Below are 18,459 nucleotides of genomic sequence, written 5' to 3'. Positions count from 1 at the left end.
ACTAAAAAAACAGCTGTACAAGTCAATAGGATATGAGTTTTGAAATAAGTTGAATGGAAACGATTTGAATGAAAGAAATGTATACAGATCAGGCTATATGAGCGTGGCTCAAGCAAAAGCTACTTCTTATTTTGCAAAAGCAATAATTGGGACAGTACTCAAGCTCTTTGTATAAACCTTGTTTGACTAATAAAATACAATGCAAATTTCATTTAAACAATGTTATTCATTGTCACTGCAATTTTTTTTTCTTTTTAGTTATAAAAATAATATGTGCTCATTGTTTAAATTCAAGAAGGAACATACCTCAACATAATAAAAGCTATATGTGACAATCCCACAGCAAACATTATCCTCAATGGTGAAAAATTGAAAGCATTTCCCCTAAAGTCAGGAACAAGACAAGGGTTCTCACTCTCACCATTACTATTCAACATAGTTTTGGAAGTTGTGGCCATAGCAATCAGAGCAGAAAAAGAAATAAAAGGAATACAGATTTGAAAAGAAGTATAACCCTCACTGTTTGCAGATGACATGATCCTCTACATATAAAACCCTAAAGACTTCACCAGAAAATTACTAGAGCTAATCAATGAATATAGTAAAGTTTCAGGATATAAAATTAACATGCAGAAATCCTTTGTATTCCTATACACTAAAAATGAGAAAACAGAAAGAGAAATTAAGGAAACAATTTCATTCACCATTGCAATGAAAAGAATAAAACACTTAGGAATATATCTACCTAAAGAAACAAAATACCTATATACAGAAAACTATAAAACACTGATGAAAGAAACCATAGAGGACACAAATAGATGGAGAAATATATCATGTTCAAAATGGAGAAAAGACAATATCATAACAAGTGGTGCTGGGAAAACTGGTCAACCACTTGTGAACGAATGAAACTAGAACATTCTCTAACACCATACACAAAAACAAACTCAAAATCGATTAAAGATCTAAACGTAAGATCAGAGTCCATAAAACTCCTAGAGGAAAACACAGGCAAAACACTCTCTGACATAAATCAGAGCAGGGTTCTCTATGACCCACCTCTCAGAGTAGTGGAAATCAAAGCAAAAATAAACACATGGGACCTAATTAAACTTAAAAACTTTTTCACAACGAGGGAAAGTATAAACAAGGTGAAAAAACAGCCTTCAGAATGGGAGAAAATAATAGCAAATGAAGCAACTCACAAAGAATTAATCTCAAAAATATACAAGCAACACCTGCACCTCAATTCCTGAAAAATAATCGACCCAATTAAAAAATGGGCCAAAGAAATAAACAGACATTCCTCCAAAGAAGACATACAGATGGCTAGTAAACACATGAAAAGATGCTCAACATCATTCATTATTAGAGAAATAGCAATCAAAACCACAATGAGGTACCATTTTACCCCAGTCAGAATGGCTGCGATCCAAAAGTCTACAAGTGATAAATGCTGGAGAGGGTGTGGAGAAAAGGGAACCCTCTTACACTGTTGGTGGGAACGCACACTAGTAAAGCCAATATGGAGAACAGTGTGGAGATTCCTTAAAAAAACTTGAAATAGAACTGCCATATGACCCAGCAAACCCACTGCTGGGCATACACACCGAGCAAACCAGAATTGAAAGAGACACATGTACCCCAATGTTCATTGCAGCACTATTTATAGTAGCCAGGACATGGAAGCAACCTAGATATCCATCAGCAGAAGAATGGATAAAAAAGCTGTGGTACATATAGACAATGGAATATTACTCAGCCATTAAAAATAATACATTTGAATCAGTTCTAATGAGGTGCATGAAACTGGAGCCTATTATACAGAGTGAAGTAAGCCAGAAAGAAAAATACCAATACAGTATACTAACACATATATATGGAATTTAGAAAAATGGTAACAATAACCCTAGATGTGAGACAGCAAAAGAGACACAGATGTATAGAACAGTGTTTTGGACTCTGTGGGAGAAGGTGAGGGTGGGATGATTTGAGAGAATAGCACTGAAACATGTATATTATCATATATGAAACAGATCGCCAGTCCAGGTTCAATGCAGGAGACATGGTGCTCAGGGCTGGTGCACTGGGATGACCCAGAGGGATGGGATGGGGAGGGATATGGGAGGGGGCTACATGATGGAAATACATGTACACCCATGGTTGATTCATGTCAATGTATGACAAAACAACTACAATATAGTAAAGTAATTAGCCTCCAATTAAAATAAATAAATTTTAAAAATTAGCAAATGAACACTTTACGTATGATTGTATATCTTTTATAGTTCCTTGAACAACTCTGAGGATAGGGGTGCTGATCCTCTGTGCAGTCAAAAATCTCGTGTATAGCTTTAGTGTGTGCCATAGTATCCACAGCTTTGCATCCTGGGGTTCAACTAACTGTGGCTTGTGTAGTACTGTGATATTTATTGAAAAATATGCATGGGTCCATGCAGCTCAAAACTGTTGTTGCAGGGTCAACTGTACTTGAGTAAAATTGTTTTAAAAAGAACTAATTTTTTTACTCAGAAAAAATCTGTCTAGAAGAACTAAGAAAAAAAACCAGTAAGTCCAAAAATAAATGAATTTGCAATGCTTGGCTTCTTAAACATCTACAACAAAAGATAATGCTAGAGCAGTTTTTATTGTGTATTGTGTTTGTATGGCAGGGGTGGTGGTAGAATTGTGTATATTATAACAGGGAAGGTATAAACAGATGTCCAAGAGTCATGTTCAACCTGAAGTAGATTCTGTGTTAACCATCTCATGTAGAACTATGAACATTTAACCCAGCAAAAGAATATCATATAACAATGGAACAGAGATCATATTACTATACAAGTAACAACTATTTCTGTTTTATTGACTATGCCAAAGCCTTTGACTGTGTGGATCACAATAAACTGGAAAATTCTTCAAGAGATGGGAATACCAGACCACCTGATCTGCCTCTTGAGAAACCTATATGCAGGTCAGGAAGCAACAGTTAGAACTGGACATGGAATAACAGACTAGTTCCAAAAAGGAAAAGGAGTATGCTAAGGCTGTATATTGTCACCCTGCTTATTTAACTTATATGCAGAGTACATCATGAGAAACGCTAGGCTGGAAGAAGCACAAGCTGGAATCAAGATTGCTGGGAGAAATATCAAAAACCTCATATATGCAGATGACACCACCCTTATGGCAGAAAGTGAAGAGGAACTAAAAAAGCCTCTTGATGAAACTGAAAGAGGAGAGTGAAAAAATTGGCTTAAAGCTCAACATTCAGAAAACAAAGATCATGGCATCTGGTCCCATCACTTCATGGGAAATAGATGGGGAAACAGTGGAAACAGTGTCAGACTTTATTTTTCTGGGCTCCAAAATCACTGCAGATGGTGACTGCCGCCATGAAATTAAAAGACACTTGCTCCTTCAAAGGAAAGTTATGACCAACCTAGATAGCATATTGAAAAGCAGAGCTATTACTTTGGCAACAAAGGTCCGTCTAGTCAAGGCTATGGTTTATCCAGTGGTCTTTTATGGATGTGAGAGTTGGACTGTGAAGAAAGCTGAGTGCCAAAGAATTGATGCTTTTGAACTGTGGTGTTGGAGAAGACTCTTGAGAGTCCTTTGGACTGCAAGGAGATCCAATCAGTCCATCCTAAAGGAGATCAGTCCTGGGTTTTCTTTGGAAGGACTGATGCTGAAGCTGAAACTCCAGTACTTTGGCCACCTCATGTGAAGAGTTGACTCATTGGAAAAGACTCTGATGCTGGCAGGGATTGGGGCCAGGAGGAGAAGCGGATGACAGAGGATTAGATGGCTGGATGGTTTCACCAACTCAATGGACATGAGTTTGAGTGAACTCAGGGAGTTGGTGATGGACAGGGAGGCCTGGCGTGCTACAATTCATGGGGTCGCAAAGAGTTGGACACGACTGAGCGACTGGACTGAACTGAATTGAATTTACAGATAGCCTTATGAAGAAAAATAGCATACTATATATTAGCACTAATACTTAAAATAGAAAAAAATATGGTATTATACATAAATTAAATTCATTATATGAATACAATATTTATTTTCTTTTAGGGACCTGCCATTATAAAATTAACTAATAGACGAAAATAAGCTACAGAAGTAAGTGTGTCTTGAGATACCTAAAGTAGTGCATGCACATCAAAAATAGACCATTGTTAGAAAAAGGCACCTAAAATCTATGGCTTGGTGTGTGTGGGGGTACTTCCAATCATAAACCAGCATAGCTCATTAATATATTATCTTTGTATGAGGTTTTTTTCACAAGTATTTTTTCTCTTTTTACTCTCCCTGTTCCATTCCAAATTTTTCTGTATTGGCATGAGTGATTAAGAAACTAATGCTTGAAAAGCATGTAAACAATGCTCTAAGTAGGTAATTTTAGAATGAAAGCTGTGGTTGAGCCTTATTTATCCAATATCATAAATTAGAAGAGAGGTATTTTCTAAAAGAGTCACAGTTGTCTTAAATCAAGGCCAAAATTATTTCACCATTAGGATTTCAACCACTGATTCGTTTTTTCTCAATTCAGCATAAAAACAAAGGAAATGAATAAGCAATTCCCAAGTGGACGATAAACATATGAAAAAGATATTCAATTTTACCACTAATCAAAGAAATACAAATGCATAATAATAAGAAATTAACTTAGAGATGTTTATTAAAATGTGAATGGTGACTATCAGCATGTTTTGAGTTATTTTAAATTTATTTTTTGGAATTCAACATACTGACTTTCTTCAATCCATATTATTTCTAGAAAATATAAAGTTATTTTAAAAACTGCCTCCTTAGTTATTTACAGATAAATTATGGAGATTGGATCAGGCTTTCCTGGTGGCTCAGATAGTAAAGAATCTGCCTACAGTGCAGGAGACCTAGGTTTGATCCCTGGGTGGGGAAGATCCTCTGGAGAAGGTAATGGCTACCCACTCCAGTATTTCTTGCCTGGAGAATTCCATGGACAGGAGACCCTGGCACACTACAGTCCATGGGGTCACAAAGAGTCAGACGTGACTGAGCACCTAACACTTTAACTAACTTTATGGAGAATGGATCAGAAAACAGAATTCAGAAATAGAACCAAATGATTTAGTTAATATAGTGAAGGTGGCACTTCAAATAAGTGTGAGATAGAAAGATTATCAAATAAGTGATACTCAAAATATTAACTAGCTAATAAAAATACATTAAAAAGTCTGAATCCCAAACTCATTGCTCACTTCAAAATACTAATTCTTGTTGGTACAAAACTTAACATGTATATTAAACCATTAAAGTACTATAAAATATAAGTTCCTTCATTAACAAAATATGTCCATCATTTTAAGGGAAAATAATAATTTGTAGAACAATATTTACAGCATAGCTTCATTGATTTACATCATTGTTTCCATAGTATATATTTTAATTAAAATTATAAAAATGAAAGGATATGCACACAGTAAGTTTTAGTCAGCATTATATCATCATCCTCTACCACATGTGCCTAGCAAATGGCAGGCACAGAAATATAATAGTTGAATGACTAATGAACTGATGCATTGTTGGTGTAATTGCAAATTGTGATAATTTTTTCTGGAGAGAAGTTTTGCACTATGTATCAAAGAGTAAAATGAACAGGCAGTTTATTTCAGGACTCTCATTTCTAGGAATTCATCATATGGCTAATTTTTAAAAGTGCATAGCGTAGGTTTCCGAGATAACTATTTTGTAACAGGAAAAATATGTGTACAAGTAGAGAGGTAGTATAAGTAGCTGCAGTACAATAGGAATCTGGTTAAATTAAGGGAAATATTTCCATGGAATATGCATCTATTTAAAAATGAGATGTTCAACCATTTACTGTGAAAGTATAGTCACAATTAATTGATAAATGAGCAGATTACAAAACACAATATGTCACATAGATAAAACATCATATGTAAACACATTTGTATATATTTACAAAGAAAATTCTGGAAGAAAATGTATCAAAATTCTAACAGTGGTTATCATTTGATTAAGATTGTGTTTGTATTATCATTGAAATTCTCTATGCTGTATTTTTCCTTACAATGCTTACATACTTTGACAATCAGGAATAAATAATAAAAGTAAATTCATTTACAAAATAGAAATAAAAGTGTTTCCTAATTTAAAAAAAAATACAACTAAATAAGCACAAATTCTGTAATAAAAAGGAAAGATAAGGATTAATCTAACTTTAATACTTTTCCTCATTTGAAATGAATAATTCATCATATTTTATATTTTAATTTGTTACTTGTAGTCTATGAGCAAGTATAGAAAAGTGAATGTGATTAATTAGGTTATTTTCTACATTAGTATTCCAAATCACCTCTGTGGATTTTTCTGCTTCCATGGAACTAACAATATATCTTCCAATTAAAAGACTACATCTTGTGAATTTTTATTCAAATATAGATAGGTAATTCTTGTCATTCATAAAAATGGGCTAAATATGTTCCTTACCTTTCAATGAAAAGTAAACACTGGTCTTTTTGGTTGTACCAAGGGAGTCGTTCTGTTGCAGAAAAGAATCCTGTAAATAAGAATAACATATACCTGTTTTTAAACTTCATTTTGCAAAAATTTATTCATCTATTACTGGACCTGTAAATCATACTTCAGTATGGCTAGAATTTTACAATGTTAGAAGGAAACTGGTGGCAGATGACATTGTAAAGTACACCCTGACAGAGGATGCAGTTTCATCAGCACAGATTCCCCCTCCCATCCTGCTATTCGTGAAATTAAAAGCTGCTGCACGAAAGTATAGAACAAATCATCTGCTTTTAAATAATACTACCTAACATTTGAATGCCCGACTACAAGGTTGTTAAAAGCATGGAGAAGGACTACGTGGCAAATCACCAGCAAGGATGGGGTCTATTATATGTCAGCTTAAAAAGAGAAATACAGTAAAAATGGTGTAACTGACTCACGGTAACATGGGTTCGCAAACATTGTAGACGGATATAAACCAGGCTTGCCAAACATCACAGACAGCACTTATTAAAGCTGCTACGTGGAATTCAATATGCCTGCTTTCTAGCCCCTCCCCCCTTCGCCAATAAACGACTCCCACTTTTTCCCCAGTGTAAAACTACATGCTCTTAAGACATTCAGATAAAAGAAAGAGAATTAAAAAAAAAATCCATAATCATACTATCCAATGATGCCATTTGGAGCATTTTCTTCCAATTTTTTAAAAACAGCTTTTTGTCACGAGGCCCCTGACAAACCAAACGGGAATTAAGGATAAGCGGATGGGAGGATACTCCTCTTCCTTTGTTAGGAACCATGACTAGTATTTTTACCTCATATCTAAGCTTTTTTTTTTTTTTTTTGAAATTATAAATCGATAGAACTTTAAGGGGAAAAAAACGTCTTCAGTGGTGTCTGCCTCAGCAACCAAGGAGCGGCTGGAAAGGAAGGCGGAGCCTAGAGGCGGTGGTGTGCTTGCGCACTTATTGGGCTGAGGCATTGTCAATCAAGGTCAATCAAGTTTGCCCAGCAAATGAGGTGCGAGCTAAAGGCACACTGGGAACTAAATGAACTGGAGGTCTGACTGCGAGGGGAGGGGGCTCAAGATGTAAGCAGCGAAGAGATCTCGGGCTCTCGCAATGCGACATTCAGCTGCGTCACACCTCAGCCGCAGCTGCAGCTCAGAGAGGCCTTCCTTGCCTCCACCACTTTCGCCCAGGCCTCCGCTGCCGCTGCCACCTCTGGTGTAATCACCTCGGCCCAGCCGCGCCCCGCCCAGCGCTCCTGCTGCCTTCACCGCTGCCACCTCCTCAGCCCCGGCTTCCGCCGCCACCACCCAAGCATCCGTGAGTCATTTTCTACCCATCTCTGGGCACGCGGTAGTGACCACCCTAAGAGGTTTGCAGACTTGCAGAATGGCAGAAGCGGATCCTAACAGGGTCTCGGAACCTGCCGCCCAGGGGGTGGATGGAGAGATGGTAGCTATCTCGTCTAGCGATTCTGGGGACGAATCTGACAGCAGCAGTTCTAGCAGCAGCAGTAGTTGCAGAAGCAGCAGTGGCCGCAGCCCCTTCTATAGAAGTATAAATGTACCTGGGCCCTCCAGAAGTGTGTGGCGGGCTCCGTCAGGTAGAAGTTTCGTGGATCAGCTGCCTCGGGCAGTTAGAAATCGTGTGCAGGCTCTCAGAAATATTCAAGACGAATGTGACAAGGTAGACGCCCTATTCTTAGAGGCAATTCACGATCTCGAACGAAAATATGCCGAACTCAATAGGCCTCTGTACAACCGGCGATTTCAAATCATCAACGCAGAATATGAGCCCACGGAAGAAGAATGTGAATGGAATTTGGAGGATGAGGTATTCAGCAGCGATGAAGAGATGCAGGAAGACTAGTGAGATGCCTGCTTTAGAGGGTGAGGAAGAAGAGGATGACCTGGAAGCAAAACTGAGGTCAAGGGTGAAGAATATGTAACACCAAAAGAAAATTCCGAAGCAAAGACTGAAGAAAAAGCAGAATCCAAAGATGCTCTTGAGGCCAGTCCTGAAGTAAAAGAAGATCCAAAAGAAGCCCTCCAGACAAAGGCAGAAGATAAAGGGCAGACTAAAGCAGCAGAGGCTAAGACGAGGACTCCAGGAAAAGAGGCACCAAAAAGAGTTCCTGAGGTCACGCCTAAAGAAAGAGCTCTTAAAAGGGCTTGCAAAGGAAAGCCTAAAAGAGAAGATCCTAAAGGCATTCCCGACTACTGACTGACTGTGTTCAAGAATGTTGACAAGCTGGGGCCCATGATTCAGAAGTATGATGAGCCCATTCTGAACTTCCTGTCCGATGTTAGCCTGACGTTTTCAAAACCCAGCAGGCCTGTAAGTTACACATTTGAATTTTGCTTTCTACCCAATCCATACTTCAAGACTGAGGTGCTAACCAAGAGATATATAATAAAGTCAAAGCCAGATAGCAATGATCCCTTCTTCTCTTGGGGCTGGGAAATCCAAGATGGCAAAGGCTGTAAGATAGATTGGAGAAGAGGAAAGGATGTCACAGTGACAACCACCCAAAGTCACACAGCAGCTACTGGACAAGTTGAAACCCAGCTAAGAGTGGTTCCTAATGCAGAATTCTTCAATATCTTTAGCCCTCCTGAGATTCCTACTATCGGAAAGCTTGAACCACGAGAAGATGCAATCCTTGATGAAGATTTTGAAATTGGTCAAACTTTACATGATAACGTCATCCTGAAATCAATCTATTACTATACAGGAGAAGTCAACGGTGCCTATGATTTTGGTAAAGATTATGGAAACAGGAAATAACAAAAATATAAGAGGCTGCATGAAAGAATTTTCAGGAATCTCAAATTTCAAGCAGAAGTGAAACAGGTTTATATAGCCTTGAAAAAACCTTCCCTGTAATCTCAACACTAGTATTCCTCATAGTCTTGAGTTTTTGTACTTTCTTGGTAGCCTAAAATATTGTCTTAAATTGTCTTAAATCTCAGTTTATTCTATCTAGCCTGTTGTTGTGTAATATTCTTCAAAACATGTAACTTGCTGTCAGTTATCTAAAGCATGTTGTTTGGTGCTACAAAGTTTTAATTTTTGTGAAATTTTTTGTTGTGTTCCTATTACAATATAGCTGTGAAAACTATCAGAATTGTTAACTAAGACAATATTTTCTTGAAATAAAACAAAGTTCCTGAAATATCAATGCAAGTGTTTTTTTTCCAGACCGGAAGACTATGGCTTTAAACCTGCTTTGTACTAGCTGTTCCTTCATTTGCTACAGAAATACAATATTATACTCTTGAACAGCACATTGTGGAATTTGACTGCTTGAAAAAAGATTAGCATATATTTAATAATGTCCATCGAATCATGTATGATATGACTGAGCATGTTAATGTGACATAGTGATTTATAAATTTAAGTATAATGAAGTTACTGTTTACTGCTGCTGCTAAGTCGCTTCAGTCATGTCCGACTCTGTGCGACCGCATAGAGGGCAGCCCACCAGGCTGCCCCATCCCTGGGATTCTCCAGGCAAGAACACTGGAGTGGGTTGTCATTTCCTTCTCCAATGCATGAAAGTGAAAAGTGAAAGTGAAGTTGCTCCATCATGTCCTACTCTTAGCGACCCCATGGACTGCAGCCTACCAGGCTCCTCCATCCATGGGATTTTCCAGGCAAGAGTACTGGAGTGGGGTGCCATTGCCTTCTCCTACTGTTTACTACTGAGGTGTTAATATAACATAGTATTTTTTTTTAAATCTGCTAATCTTATCCTGCATAACTGTGAACTAAAGGTACTAACCACATTTTCTTTGTAATATGTTCTACTTTGCCTTTCATTGAAAATGATCACTTTATATCATTTGATATTTATTTTTCATGTTCTACTGCAACCTAAAATAAAGAAATGTCAAATAAAGTGTATCATGCTATAAAAATCTACAATATTTGCCTCATTATAAAAAACGTGTTGCTTACTATAGAAAAAGTAGGGAATCCTTAGGAAAAGGGATATTTTAAAATATATGATTATAATTAACATTTTGATGCATTTGCTAAATCTTAGGTCTTTTTTAGAGGATATACATTCAAATGATTGTAGAAAAATGGGACAGGGGAGAAGGACTAAAATAAGGGGGAGAGGAAGAGAAGGGGAAGAGGGTTGAAGTAGAGAAAGTGGGGAGGGAGAGGGAGGGTGAGGAGAGGGTGGAAGGAGAACAGAGTGGAAGAGAGAAGGATGGGAAATGAGAGGGGAGAAGGGAAGGGAGGAGGGTAGGGAGTGGAAAGAATGGGAAGAAGTGGGGATGGGGAAGGGGGGAGATTGGCAGGAGTGCCTCACCCAGAAAGGACATCAATAAAAGTTTTCACTTCCCAGAGTAGGATCTGAAATGACCCAAGCCCATCTTCCACTGTGACTTGGGAGAAGGTCTCCCTCCCTTGTGTGGTTTATTTTTCCTTTTAAGTAATATTATGCATGATCCTAAGATTTAGGTTTGAATTTATTTTAAGGAGGAGACCTCTTAAACTCAGTTTACCAGAGTGCTTTGTACTAGGCACAAAGTCACGAGCACAGCAAATAATGCTTTATTTCACATCTGCCATTTCCCCAACTGCATATATTTTCTTCAAGACCTTACAGGAAAGATGTTGCAGCAGGAGGAAGACAGGGTTTGCAAATTTCAGGGTCTCTTGCCATGAAATTACCCAATAATCTTCCCAGATCCCACCATATATAGTTTAGTATCTTGCATTTATCCCTGCTTAACAGTAGCCCATCATGTCTATGTGTTTGTTGTGTGCTCAGCTGCTTCAGTTGTGTCCGACTCTTTGTGACCCCACAGAGCAGAGCCTGCCAGGCTCCTCAGTCCACGGGATTTCCCAGGCAAGAATACTGGAGTGGTTTGCCATGCCCTCCAAGCAGTCTTCGCAACCCAGGGATTGAACTCGTGTCTCCTGCATTGCAGGCAGATTCTTTACCCCTGAGCCACTGAGAAGCCCCTTCATGTCAATAAATGTAAAAATGTTCCAACCCAGGAAATATATGTTTAACCAGTCATGCATGTTTGGATATTTAGGTTATGATATATACAAAATCAGGAAGCAAATGATTGCTTTTAGCAATAGCTGTGCTATTCTAAGAGTGCCTGTATTTTAGTTCTGAGACTTTTGCATCCATCGAGAAAATGGTGTGACAGCAGATTTACTTATAAGCCACTGCCAAATAGAAGACTAGTAAATAGCATGGACCAGGCTCACTATGGGCTACCCAGGTGGTGCAGTGATAAAGACTCTGCCTGTCAATGTAAGAGACTCAAGAGATGTGGGTTTGATCCCTGGTACAGAAAGGTCCTCTGGAGGAGGAAATAGCAACCCACTCCAGTATTCTTGCCTGGAAAATTCCATGGACAGAGGAGCCTGGTAGTCCATGGGGTCTCGTAAAGAGTTGCACATGACTGAACACACACACAGACATACACACACACAACACCTGGGTCACTGCTGCAGAGGTTCTCAAATGGGATCATATACCATGCTTGCCAGTCATCACAGATAGTAGAGCCCTTAAAATTTCTACATGGAATGCAACATCCTTATTGCAGCTTAGCACACTTACCGAAGTATTTAGCCCTTTCCTGCTCTGTATTTTCCAGTATTAAAGGAACACATACCATTATGGAATATTTGCAGAATAAAAGGAGAAATGCAGATAATAATCATTCAGAAGCACACTACAGGAAGATTGGTGTATGGAGATTGGTGTATTTTCTCCCAGTTCATCTCTTTAATTTGGTTCTACCAAAAGTTCTTTTCTCAAATCAAGTTGGGTGGGCATAAGAAACTAATTGGAAAGACAACTTACTGGTCTTTTCAGGTTAAGTCTGGTGGGGGTTGGGGTGGGAAGCTGACAGATGTCCTAGATTTTTTAATGAGTATAGCTAGGATTCTGGGAATGCAAAATGTGGGAGGTGGGTGCTTCAACCACCTAGGCTTAGTCAAAGGTAAAAAGAGCCAGGAAAGCCGATGAGCTTGCACGTTCGTTGGGCTGCAGGTTTGTCCATCACACTCTCAGCCAATGAATGATGCCAGAAAAAAAAAAAAAAAAAAGCTGGCTGGGAATGCAGTTCACTGGCAGGGGGCAGAGGCGTGAGAAGGGTCTTATGGGGTCTTCCTCAGTGCTTTCTACTAGTGTGCTGTTTCCTTTGGCAGTAATTAAGGATGAGGCCAGCCGTTTCCTTTCTTCCCCCAGCCCGACCTAAGAGATCTTCACCTCCTCCGCTGCTGCAGTCGTCCCCGCATTCTCTTTTGAGAGTTTTTAGCAACCTGAATTTGGCCCTGAGCGTCCAGGTCGTCACTCTAAAAGTTTGTTGTTTCCCTTTAACACGGCAAACGTAGATAATGGAAGGGCTTTCCTAAGCAGCAGCAGGGGCTTCTGAAGAGGTCAGGGAAGAAGAGTTAATTAGGAAAGAGGCCACACAGATAATCAAATGATGCAAATGCTCCCATTCTGACTGGGTCTAATAGTACAAGTCTCCTAGACCTCAAAGAGCTTCAGGGGTTAAGTGATTACGGTAGAAGCTGAGTTTGAAAAGGAATTGGCCGCTTTGGAAAAAATGATAAATCCTCACTGGATTAGGTGTTCGCGAGGATTAGGACTACCTGCAGTATAATAACTCCAACACACATGCATTCAAATTTTATGTTTTGTGTTTTTTTTTGTGAGTGTCTTTTAAATTTAAATATGAAAAATGTAAGTATTGTAACACACAGCATTTAGAAATACACTTCTTTATAAGAGATGTAGAACACAACACATTCTGTAAAGCCTCTGTGTAGTTTAGTCCTTATGATGCCCTTTTAGAGTGTAACTGGGAAAATTATCAGAACTCCACTGAAGCTAATATTTACTTGAGGAAAAAAAAGTACTTTACAGAGCCAGTTTACATGTGTGATGTCTGCTCCTCAGAGATACAAAGAGTTTAAATCAACTTGGACCAGATGTATCTTAGAATTGTGCTATAAATTATGAATTATTTATTATGCTATAGTACTTTACATATAGTACATTATTATCACTGACAAAGTAACATAGAGTTATGAATTTTTAATAACACATTAATACCACTTCTAAATTATTTATGTTTTAAAATTTTGTATGACAGAGGTATTTCCAAAGAAAAAATAAACATAATGGAGCTATTATTTCCTTCTGTGTTGCTAGTAAAAGTGTTTGCAAGTGGTTTTCTCATCTTTTACTCATAAGTTATGTAAACTAAGGTTATTAAGTATATCTTTGCAGTATGCTTCACTGAAAGTTATCACTTTATTGTTATTTTATTATATCTTGATTATAAAATACATCCATTACAGAAAATATGGAAAATATACTGAAAAGTATAAAAATTATTTTAAACAATCATATCTTCAAAGATATCCACATTTCACATGAAAATATTTATATCTATCTTTATTAATATACTGCTATCCCTTTAACTTTTCATTTGATGTATTTTGGAACCCTTTCTCAATCACAGCATGTAAACTTCATTCTGCTTAACATAATATATCATAATGTATTTCATCAGTTTCTTATGGGCATTTAGGTTAGGAGAATCTTTTTTCTTTTTTTTTCCAGGAAACTTTTAGCTTTATATACAAATTGGTAAGATAGCACAAAGTTCACAAATATGCCACATTTAGTTTCACTTGCTATTTAAATCTTATGGTAGTATGGTATGTTTTTCACAATTAATAAAGAGAACATGATACATAATTATTAACTATATATTAATATTTTATTCAGATTGCCTTCATTTTTACCTAATGTCCTTTTACAAGCATATAAAATTTCATTGTATATATTTAATGCACCAGCTATGTCTTACTTTTCCACAATAATTTTATTTTGTCTCATCTTTTCATATAAAATTGTATACCTTGGGTATGTTGTTGAATATAACATAATTCCACTTTGACCATTGGGAACTCTTTCAGTTGGCTCCAGTGTCGCTTTGATAGATCCATCTTTTTTTTTTTTTTTTATCACTTTCTTATTTTCTGGGACTATAAGATGCTCGAGGTTTTTGTTTTTGTTTTTGTTTTTTTTTCTGCCCTGGTCCTAAAAACCATTTCTGCAAAGATTATGGTTCCTTTTATTGGAGACAATATTGGAAGCTGGGTATGCTTCTTCCATAGGTTTTCTTGCTTCTAACCCATTTCAACTGAGAGCACAAGGTAATATATGTATATGTATTAACCTAGGCCTATGATGCTGTGAAAGTGCTGCACTCAATATGCCAGCAAATTTGGAAAACTCAGCAGTGGCCACAGGACTGGAAAAGGTCAGTTTTCATTCCAATCCCAAAGAAAAGCAATGCCAAAAAATGCTCAAACTACCGCACAATTGCACTCATCTCACATGCTAGTAAAGTAATGCTCAAAATTCCCCGAGCCAGGCTTCAGCAATATGTGAACCGTGAACTTCCTGATGTTCAAGCTGGTTTAGAAAAGGCAGAGGAACCAGAGATCAAATTGCCAACATCCGCTGGATCATGGAAAAAGCAAGAGAGTTCCAGAAAAGCATCTATTTGTGCTTTATTGACTATGCCAAAGCCTTTGACTGTGTGGATCACAATAAACTGGAAAATTCTGAAAGAGATGGGAATACCAGACCACCTGACCTGCCTCTTGAGAAATTTGTATGCAAGTCAGGAAGCAAGAGTTAGAACTGGACATGGAACAACAGACTGGTTCCAAATAGGAAAAGGAATACGTCAAGGCTGTATATTGTCACCCTGTTTATTTAACTTATATGCAGAGTACATCATGAGAAATGCTGGACTGGAAGAAACACAAGCTGGAATCAAGATTGCCGGGAGAAATATCAATAAGCTCAGATATGCAGATGACACCACTCTTATGGCAGAAAGTGAAGAGGAACTCAAAAGCCTCTTGACGAAGGTGAAAGTGGAGAGTGAAAAAGTTGGCTTAAAGCTCAACATTCAGAAAACGAAGATCATGGCATCCGGTCCCATCACTTCATGGGAAATAGATGGGGAAACAGTGGAAACAGTGTCAGACTTTATTTTTTTGGGCTCCAAAATCACTGCAGATGGTGACTGCAACCATGAAATTAAAAGATGCTTACTCCTTGGAAGGAAAGTTATGACCAACCTAGATAGCATATTGAAAAGCAGAGACATTACTTTTCCAACAAAGGTCAGTCTAGTCAAGGCTATGGTTTTTCCTGTGGTCTTTTATGGATGTGAGAGTTGGACTGTGAAGAAGGCTGAGCGCCGAAGAATTGATGCTTTTGAACTGTGGTGTTGGAGCAGACTCTTGAGAGTCCCTTGGACTGCAGTGAGATCCAACCAGTCCATTCTGAAGGAGATCAGCCCTGGGATTTCTTTGGGAGGAATGATGCTAAAGCTGAAATTCCAGTACTTTGGCCACCTCATGCCAAGAGTTGACCCATTGGAAAAGACTGTGATGCTGGGAGGGATTGAGGGCAAGAGGAGAAGGGGACGACAGAGGATGAGATGGCTGGATGGCATCACTGACTCGATGGACGTGAGTCTGAGTGAACTCCGGGAGTTGGTGATGGACAGGGAGGCCTGGTGTGCTGTGATTCATGGGGTCGCAAAGAGTCGGACACGACTGAGCGACTGATCTGATCTGATCTGATACTCACATTTCTATATTTAACTACTTATTTCTATATTTAGTTACTCATGAATTTATACTGATGTCTCCAACTCTAATCTGTTAACACATGGATTAACATGTGTTGATCTATCCTTCCCCTCTTGTTTCTAACATACCACTCCAACAGTTAGAAGCATGGATTCGACTGTCTGCTATCCTTTTACATAATTGTTCATCCCACTATATATTTGAAGTGAGTGGTTTCAAAATTGTTAACCAGTTATCCATGAGAAATACTTTACCCAAAAGAGGACTGTGCTATGCATTGTTCCTTTTTGCTTTATTATTATTATTTTTTGTCTGAATTTCCAACGTTACCTACATTAGAACATTTTTCCACCACCACCTTCATTGAAATTATTTCATATATTTCTAATACAGTTAGATTCTTGTTACAGTTATCATTTCATCTTGGGATCCAACAACTTCTTAAATGTTTTACTTTATTTACATATATAAAGATTTGTATACATTATTCTTTGTGTCATTAAGTTCTATTGGTTTTAACAAATGTATAGGTGTTATATATGCTATATAGTATTATACTGAATAGTTTCTCTAACCTAAGAAAATCCAGATTCTTTGCCTATTTAACTACACCCTCCAGCCCATGGCAACCACTGTGCTTTTAACCATCTTTATAGTTTTGCCTTTTCCAGAGTGTCATATTAATGGAATTATAGTGTATGTAACCCTTTCAGATTAGCTTCTTTGATTTATCAGTATGCATCTATCATTCATTTATGTCTTTTCATGGATCATTTCTATTTGTTGATGAAGAATATTCCATTTTATGAATGTACCATAGGTTTTGGCTCCAGATCTAATATTTTTGACAACCATATTCCATATCTCTTCCCCCAAACTATAAAAACTCAGGCTATTATTATTTGGGGAATTTTTTTTTTTTTTTGGATTCTTAAATCTACTCTTAGTCATTTTTCCTCCCTCTCTATCCCTGTGCTTTTGTAGATAATTGTAGTGCACTGAGTCTGACTTGAAGAATCTTGGTTTGTTTGTTTGTTTTGCTCTGATAACAAACAGTGACATGCCAGGAGCAGCCAAAGTGAAATCCAAAACTCTGTTACAAGGGTATAGTTTTAAGAGCAACTTTTTCTAATTGATTGTTAATTTTAAGAACTGTCTTTGAATTAAGGGAAAATGTTGCAGTTGCAAAGACTTGGACACAACTGAATGAATAAGCACAAGCCCAAGCAAGGGTTTAGGTAGCTATATGACTTTTTATCTTTCTTCACAACTAATCTGTTGTTTTGACACCATTTATTGAATATTGAATATCCAATGTAATTAATTGCTGCCTTTATTATGTAATCCATTCCCTTATTTGTTTGTACCTATTTCTGGACTGTTTTGTTTAGTAGTGTTATTCTTGTGCCAGTATAAATCTTCTAAAACACATTTCTCATATACATTTTATTATTTGGTAAGAAAGGTCCTTATAAAACTTGTTTTTAAGATTTTGGAGGGATATGTTCATCTATTTATTTTCTGAGATGAACTGTAGTATCAGTTTTTTTCAGGCTCCCTCCCTAAGGCCTATTGATATTTTGATTATTATTTTATGATTTCATTTACATAAAATCAGGAGTATCATATTATTGTCTTCTTATCCAAGGACAAGCTGTGTTTAATATCCTTCAGTAGAATTGTAGAGTTTACCTGTTAAAAGAGGCTTTTAAAGACTATTCAGAGCCTGTTCTTCAGTTTCTTCTTCCTTCATCTACTTTTTGCTTATGCTGTTCTGCTTCTTATTTTTAAATCATCTGTGCTTAGGCATTGTCCATTTTATTTCCAGATTTGAATGGGAGCAACTGTTTGCTGATGTGTGAAGTGGTAGGAGGAATGAGCCTGTGCATCACAGAAACTTCAATTCAGGTTTGTCTCATTCTCTTTCTGAATTGCCATATTTATTTTCTGCTGGAGGCCATTTCTATCTTCAGTTTATAGTATTCTCTACTTTCTCAGCCCTCACTAGTGCCAGCTTTGCATTGAATAGGTCACCATGACTCAGTGAAATGCCTGCTTTAGAGGTATTCTGTGGCAATCTTCTCATTAATTTCTGCTCAACGGACTGGCCAGCATCTTTAGTTACCTGTTGCTTATCTGTCTCCTCATACTGAAGCAGTCTCTAGCTGCCTTCTGAAAATGAAGATGATGTGTTGGTATAATTTCTCCTTAACTCCAGCTCCCTTTTTGTTCTATATTATGAAGC

General features: G+C 37.6%; 2 protein-coding genes and 1 long non-coding RNA gene across 9 annotated transcripts in view; 2 read left to right on the top strand and 1 right to left on the bottom strand.

Moving 5' to 3' along the window:
* The window catches only part of FAM133A (family with sequence similarity 133 member A), an 82,343-nt gene that overhangs the window by 42,748 nt on the left and 21,136 nt on the right, over positions 1-18,459 (bottom strand). For 3 of the 6 annotated variants that reach the window (XR_011565402.1, XM_070784953.1, XM_070784948.1), the window contains exon 2: positions 6,502-6,571. The gene's annotated coding sequence lies outside the window, so the exon portion shown is untranslated. The other 3 variants (XM_070784951.1, XM_070784952.1, XM_070784950.1) reach the window with 3 other exon arrangements.
* The window catches only part of LOC139181455 (uncharacterized), a 225,858-nt gene continuing 214,941 nt past the window's right edge, over positions 7,543-18,459 (top strand). Inside the window, exons 1-2 of one of the 2 annotated variants that reach the window (XR_011565403.1) lie at positions 7,543-7,862; positions 18,043-18,122. This is a non-coding gene — a long non-coding RNA (uncharacterized lncRNA). The remainder of the gene's footprint in view (positions 7,863-18,042; positions 18,123-18,459) is intronic. The other variant, XR_011565404.1, reaches the window with a different exon arrangement.
* Positions 7,861-9,428, top strand: NAP1L3 (nucleosome assembly protein 1 like 3). The gene is given in 3 exon segments (XM_070784080.1): positions 7,861-8,407; positions 8,409-8,448; positions 8,451-9,428. Coding segments are annotated over 3 exon segments (1,494 nt in total). The 5' UTR covers positions 7,861-7,931.

Source organism: Bos indicus, chromosome X (assembly GCF_029378745.1).
Source record: "Bos indicus isolate NIAB-ARS_2022 breed Sahiwal x Tharparkar chromosome X, NIAB-ARS_B.indTharparkar_mat_pri_1.0, whole genome shotgun sequence".
NCBI lineage: Eukaryota > Metazoa > Chordata > Mammalia > Artiodactyla > Bovidae > Bos > Bos indicus.
This window is presented reverse-complemented; position numbering and strand designations above follow the sequence as displayed.